The sequence below is a fragment of the Gymnoscopelus microlampas genome (genome assembly GCF_963454915.1).
Source record: "Gymnoscopelus microlampas genome assembly, chromosome: 1".
Taxonomy (NCBI): domain Eukaryota; kingdom Metazoa; phylum Chordata; class Actinopteri; order Myctophiformes; family Myctophidae; genus Gymnoscopelus; species Gymnoscopelus microlampas.
This window is the reverse complement of record NC_139962.1, coordinates 19,749,405-19,755,764: the sequence shown is the minus strand read 5'-3', so window position 1 is coordinate 19,755,764 and position 6,360 is coordinate 19,749,405. Positions and strand designations below refer to the sequence as shown.

Below are 6,360 nucleotides of genomic sequence, written 5' to 3'. Positions count from 1 at the left end.
CAGGCTTAAGGCTGCACCGTACTGGTTGCCGAAATGAAGTTCAGCGAGGTCTCATTGTCCTGTACTGTGTTCCTGTGGTCCTGTGTGTTCAGTGGTCTCCCAGCCAATATTCAGCTGGACGTGGATGGAGACAGGGAGACGGAGAGGATCTATTCGCTGTTCAGCACGTATATGACCAAATTGGTCAAGATGCAAGGTCAGACATTGACACGAAGTGTGCGAGGGTGCATGTTTGCGAGCAAGCATGTATTGTAGATCCTTTGTGTGTGTGTGTGTGTGCATGTTTTTGTCAAACGTCTCCTAATGATTCTCACACTTAGGGCTGGGCAGTATGATTTCAAATCAATATCACGATTATTTAAAACGTATTTCTTTAAAAAAGATTATTAGAGTTTTTTGTCGATTTGTTCATATATAAGAATAAAAAAACAAAATACCCCCCTTATGTATGAGTTAGCAGACACACCCTATTACATGGGCACATTTCCTAATAATTATAACTAAGGCAATCCGGTACACTCCCCTTCTCCTCCCTTTTCTGTGGAAGTTCTTGACCGCCTACTTCCCAGTAACTGCTGTCAACTACATTGACACATACATTGACGTCATCTTAGGTCACGAGGTCATTGAGTGGACTGTTTCTCAACTAGTGGTCCATGGACCATGACATGGTTACGGGTGGTCCATGTCTGTCTCTTCTTGGCTATAGTGGAGTCTCATGTCATTTTCTGGCTCGAACCTTGCCCTGTACATATTCTTCAGGTATGCCAGCATGAAAATACTACTGTCACAGAGATACGTAGTTACAAAAGGTAAAATATATTTTGCTTTTACTGTAAGCTCTGGGAATTCTGCCTGACAACTCATCCAGAACTTCACATGGGACTGTGAAGTTCTTCACTTTCCTACATTACTGAATGCATGATTAGGGACCACATGCAATAATACCTCCACGGACCACCAGTTGAAAACCCCTACATGAACAAGATTAAGATTGGTTCTAAATATCGGTTTCGATATATTTTCTTTGCTTAATTGCCTGACACTCATCTATGTGTGCCCCTGCAGAGGCCTGTGGCAGTAAGTCAGTGTATGACGGGCCCGAGCAAGAGGAGTATTCCAGCTTCGTCATTGACGATCCCCAGGAGACCTACAAAACCCTGAAGCTCATCGTTTCAGCCGTGCAGACCTTGGAGCAGCAGCACACCAAGTACAAACGGGACAAGTTCAAGAAGACAAAGATAGGCAGCCAGTATGTTTTCTATGTTTTTTTAGGCATTTTCCACAGACTCATCATTTCATTAAGCTTCAGTAAATGTTTATTGCACACTCACATCTTTGAGTGTTTTTTACACTCTTGACGTTATTAACGCTCAGAATTTTGCTGTGTGTCCGTCTGAAAACGAATCCATTATTTGTACTCCTGAGCGGGAAATTGCAACAGAGGGAATTAACCACTTAAACACTAGCTGTAACCACTTAAACACTACCTGTACTTGGTCTCCTCCTTTTCCCCCTCTATACTAAATATATTCACTGAAAATAGACGATCTACAAGCTCACAACGCATCGCATTGCGCCGAGTTATGAGCTTTTAGAACTGCTGTGTGCAATGAATGCTTGCCTATTTTCGCCAAATGTTCGCCTATTATGACATGCCCATGCAGTATTAGGACACTAGGGTTCATGTGGTTAAAACGTTCCTCTGAGTAGGGGTGCAACAGTTAATCGAAGTAATTGATTTAATCAATTTTTTTTCATTAATAATCTATGAAGAATATATTTTGGGCATTAAAAAAAATAAAAGTGAAAATAGCCAATCTAAAAGCTCACAATGCATCACATTGCAACGCATTGTGAGTTTGTAGATCTGTTTTCACTGTTTTTGCAATCGATTTTTTGATTATCTAAAAAGTGATCAATAGAATAACTGCTATGTAAATAATCGAAAGTTGCCGCCGTGCCTCTGACTACTTTTTGTTTTTGTTTTCAGGGAGCATCCAATCGGAGACAAAAGTTTTCAGTGCTACATACGCCAGCAGTCTGAGAGTTCCACCTACTCTATCTAGCCCTGGCACCATATGCTGTTGCCACGGTGCCCAGAACCAGCGTACATGACTTCCCAAGGTGCATCACTCCAGATGTGGATATACAGACCTCATCAACAGGAGGCACAGTTGTGTAGGGAAGAAAATACTAAAATGAAGACAAAAATCACACCAAACACCCATTTGGTCCCCTTTCTATGATGTGCGAAGAGAACAAAAAGTTTTCACTGGACATTTCTGGCAGTGACCACGCACTTTAATCTCCTCCAAGACGTTGGATGAACAAGCCTCGCAGCACATTGAAAAAAAAGCTTATTTTATCACTTTGTTGTTTTTATTTTTATGATTCAATGGTATTATTGGTTGATGAAATGTTCCTTTTTATTTCAAGTCTCACAGACCAAAATCTAGATGAAAAGTGTGTGTGTGTGTGTGTGTGTGCGTGCGTGCGTGCGTGTGCGCGTGCCTGTGCGAGTGCGTGCGCGCGTGTGTGTGTGTGTGTGTGTGCACGCGTGTGCACGAGTGTGTTAGATTTTTTTTGTGGTCCCCAACCTCCTCAGGAAGGTCGTAAGAGACGAGGGCACAAGAAGGGATCATTGGGACCAACGTTAGCCCACATAGCAGCTATAGATCTTAGCTGATATTCGTCGTTCTCATTTGCAGCCCTATAGTTGCAACATGTTTTCCAGCAAGAAGTCACTTACTTTCAAAGTATGAATTAGCCCAAACAGATCATGTATAAATTCAACTTTTAGTTTTTGATGCAGAGCCTTGTTCTATTGTGTTTGGAACCTTGTCATGTGCCCTTGCTCACCTGGTTAAATACTACAAAACAGAAATGTGCTTGCTCGGCTAACCTCCAATACATAAAGAGGGATGGTTATTAGCTTTACTTATACTTCACATCCACATCTTTACATTTTAATTTGTTTAAGTGAACCACACAATCAAGAACAACGTATTTCAGATTGTTTTCCCATGTCGGCTGGTTCATATTGTAGTGTGTCCTGCTTTGTGAGTCTGCCCTGCACTGTGAATATCCTGAGTGTTAGTTTAACTCTGGTAGTATACAAATGTAACCACATTGACCCGTAAGGGTCCTTGTGATTACATTTGTGCACTCTCCGAGTTACAAATCGATACATTAACACTGAGGGTTTTACTGTGTGAGGTCTTTGACCCCAGTGGTTTAAAACCTATTTGTATGCATTTCTCTAAACTATGTCCTGCAGTGATTTTTATTGGTCAGCACCCCAGCATCTATTGAAGGTACAAGATTGATTGTTAACCCATTGCATGTTTCTGTTGTTCAGATTTGAACGCTGAATCGGCACATGTAAAGTATGGGTCAATGATGGTAGCCAAAACAATCAATAACCCAATGAATCAGTGACAAAAACCACAGATAAACAACTAGTTTTGTACTCCTAAATTAATAATCGGATCCGTTATGTACAGTTTGTTTCCCATGGTTACAGGGTCCCAATCAGTGCCAGTCATCACTTTTCTAGATTTCTCCTTTTGGAACAGATTATACTCATTGTTGTTTTTATATCTCAAAATCTACTGTTTTTGAAAGGGATCAGCAATGATTCCAAATGTACATCCATTTCTTTCTCTTTTATGTTGTACAAGCTATAGGGAATCTTCTCAACATACAAACTGTGTTTTCTATATTGTCATACAAGGATACAAATCAAATGAAATATTTTGTGTCTGTAGGTATGCCGTGCTGGTGTATTGTGTGCACACGCACGTTTGTGTGTATGCGTGTGCCTGTGTATGTGTGTAGTTCTCTATGTGCATGAGTGTGTGAGACAGACTTCGAAGGGTTAAATTGCCAATTTAATTAATTTAGTGATACAGAAAAGGCAGGATCCCAAGTGTTGTCAAAAACACTGCCTATTGTTATGCAATAGAGTGTAGCAGGACATTACGGTGGACAAACCTATTTTCTGCCCTGATATTGTCTAATTTTTCCTCTTGTATAGTCACATGTCATTGTTCCATTTGAAGGAACCCCTGCCAATAATCTTTGTTCTCCTAAACCATTTTATGTATATTGCAGTCGTTTCCATTGCTGAATCATGAAGAGATCAATGTCGCTTTTAACCTGAGCTTTTTGTAGGAAGAGTGTTTGGGTCTATCAGTCACTAACTCTACTCTGGGTTGTAAAACTAAGCACTGAATGTGTTTGTTTGTTTTTTGCCAAGACTGAAAAGATATAGGTTAAATATAAATCAGTAAACAATTCTGTTACATATCCTAAAGTTCTTTATCATATTTATTATTGTTTTTAATATGTTTTAAATCTGTTCATTTTAATAGGCCAATAACAGTTTAACTCCACTACCCTGAAATGCACACAAGTGTGACTTATGCAATAATGGTTGTTCAGCATGCAATAATATTAAAAGCCCCAGTTGGTCAAATACACCAATCAAATTATCATAGAGCTGCTGACTTTTGCAGTGAAACTCCTCTAAAGAAAAATGCATCTTAGCTATAAAGGGAGAACAGTGTATTTTGTATAAATATTTTAAAAGTATTAAAATAAGCCTGTTAAATGTGTACATAAAACAGTTGAATGAATGGTGCACATGTGATGTTTTTTTTCCTGAATAACTAAATGAAGGCAATATTAATGCACATGTTGTCTTTGTCTTTTGTCAAAGGAAAACGCATAGCTATAGCTCTCCCACATCAGTGGATGGAATTTGATGTGAATAGGTTCTCAAAGTGGGGTCCGGGGACCCTCAAAGTTCCTTGAGGGGGTCCCAAATGGATCCTTACAGGTCCTTACTGTAACTTATGGGGGTTCTTGAAATTGAAGGTAGGGTCAATTATATATTTTTTTGTTCAAGCAAAACGTTTTTTTTGTGAAAAGGCTAAAATCTATTCAGATCATGTTTCAGATAGTAATCATTACTAGAGTTTGTTTAAACAGGTGTCTCGCCATCTCCAGTTCTTAATAAACAGAAACTACATTTTCAGGTGGGTTTTCAATTTTGACTGCTCATTTCTTTGTGTATTGTGTAATCACTTCCAATTCCACATGTTTATCCTGTATACATTCTCTCTCCTGATTGGATGTAAGTGGCAAATGCATTTTCTGTTTACTAAAAAACTGGAGAGCAGGGCAGGGGAGACCTAGCCTGGTAAACCCTCCCTCCGGAAATCTCATTTCCATTCGATCTTCCTGAGATCGAATGGAAATGAGATTTCCGGAGGGAGGGTTTACCAGGCTAGGGGAGACCTGACACTATGACAATGACAACTATCAGAATGTAGAGCTATTTAACACTTATTTTACTTATAAGAAAACCACTTAAAGTTTGATTGCCTATTTTCTACTTCCCAACCCCAACAAAACCTTAATAACAGAAATAGTCTAGGTAAGCTTAATTAATTGCAAAACATGACACCCCTTATTCAAAACAGATGGCGAATGAATTCTTCTCTTTATAGGGCCTACACAGGTAATAAAATTACCTGTGAGACCTTTATGAATTGAACCTCACAGTCAGCAATCAGTCGGTCAGTCAGTCAGTGTTGCCTGGTTTCAGACGAATCTGCCATTGCAAAAATAAATGATCTACGCAGTGATATTAGTTCTGGCCACGCCAGGCTAAGTGAGTGAGTCTGTTAGTTAGTTAATTAATTAGTGAGTTAGTCAGTATGTTTGTTAGTTAGTGAGTTAGTCAGTATGTTTATTAGTTAGTTAGTAAGTCTGTTTGTTAATTAGTAAATTAGTTAGTTAGTCAATATGTTAGTAAGTTTGTCAGTTTGTCAGTTTGTTAGTTAGTAAATTAGTTAGTTAGTCAATATGTTAGTAAGTTTGTCAGTTTGTTAGTTAGTTTTGGGAACAACATTAGTACCTCTAAAGCAGTGTTTCCAAAACTGGGGTTTGGGACAGTGGTGTGTTCTAAGTTTTTTCGGAGGGTATACGATACGATGCGCATGGTCATGGGTATACACTCGTACGTTTTCAATGAAATGGTTATTAGACTGTATGCGCTTTTCCCCAAAAAAATCTGGACTGTATACGGCATATACAGCGTGTAACGGTAGAACACACTACTGGTTTGGGACCCCCAGGGGGTCCCCAGATGATTAGCTTAATGGGCAACATTGTTTACTCACTCAGTAAACAAACCAACATACAGTATACAACGCCTCACACTGAGAGGCGTTGTGAGCTTGTAGATCGGCTATTTTCACAATGTTTATCCCATGGAACCGAGTCAAACTAAATGTAATGCCTACATCTCCAAGTCCAAGTGCTGGTCAGGGTGGGGGGTCCCCAGTTCAG

General features: G+C 39.4%; 1 protein-coding gene across 4 annotated transcripts in view; it reads left to right on the top strand.

Annotated features, from left to right (window-relative positions):
* rasa3 (RAS p21 protein activator 3) overlaps positions 1 to 4,645 on the top strand; it is a 45,978-nt gene extending 41,333 nt beyond the window's left edge. For all 4 annotated transcript variants that reach the window (XM_084071561.1, XM_084071559.1, XM_084071560.1 and 1 more), the window contains exons 22-24: positions 93 to 196; positions 1,069 to 1,252; positions 1,994 to 4,645. In XM_084071561.1, the coding sequence (XP_083927687.1) occupies positions 93 to 196; positions 1,069 to 1,252; positions 1,994 to 2,069 (364 nt within the window). In that variant the 3' untranslated portion in view covers positions 2,070 to 4,645. The remainder of the gene's footprint in view (positions 1 to 92; positions 197 to 1,068; positions 1,253 to 1,993) is intronic.
* The last annotated feature ends 1,715 nt before the right edge of the window (positions 4,646 to 6,360 follow it).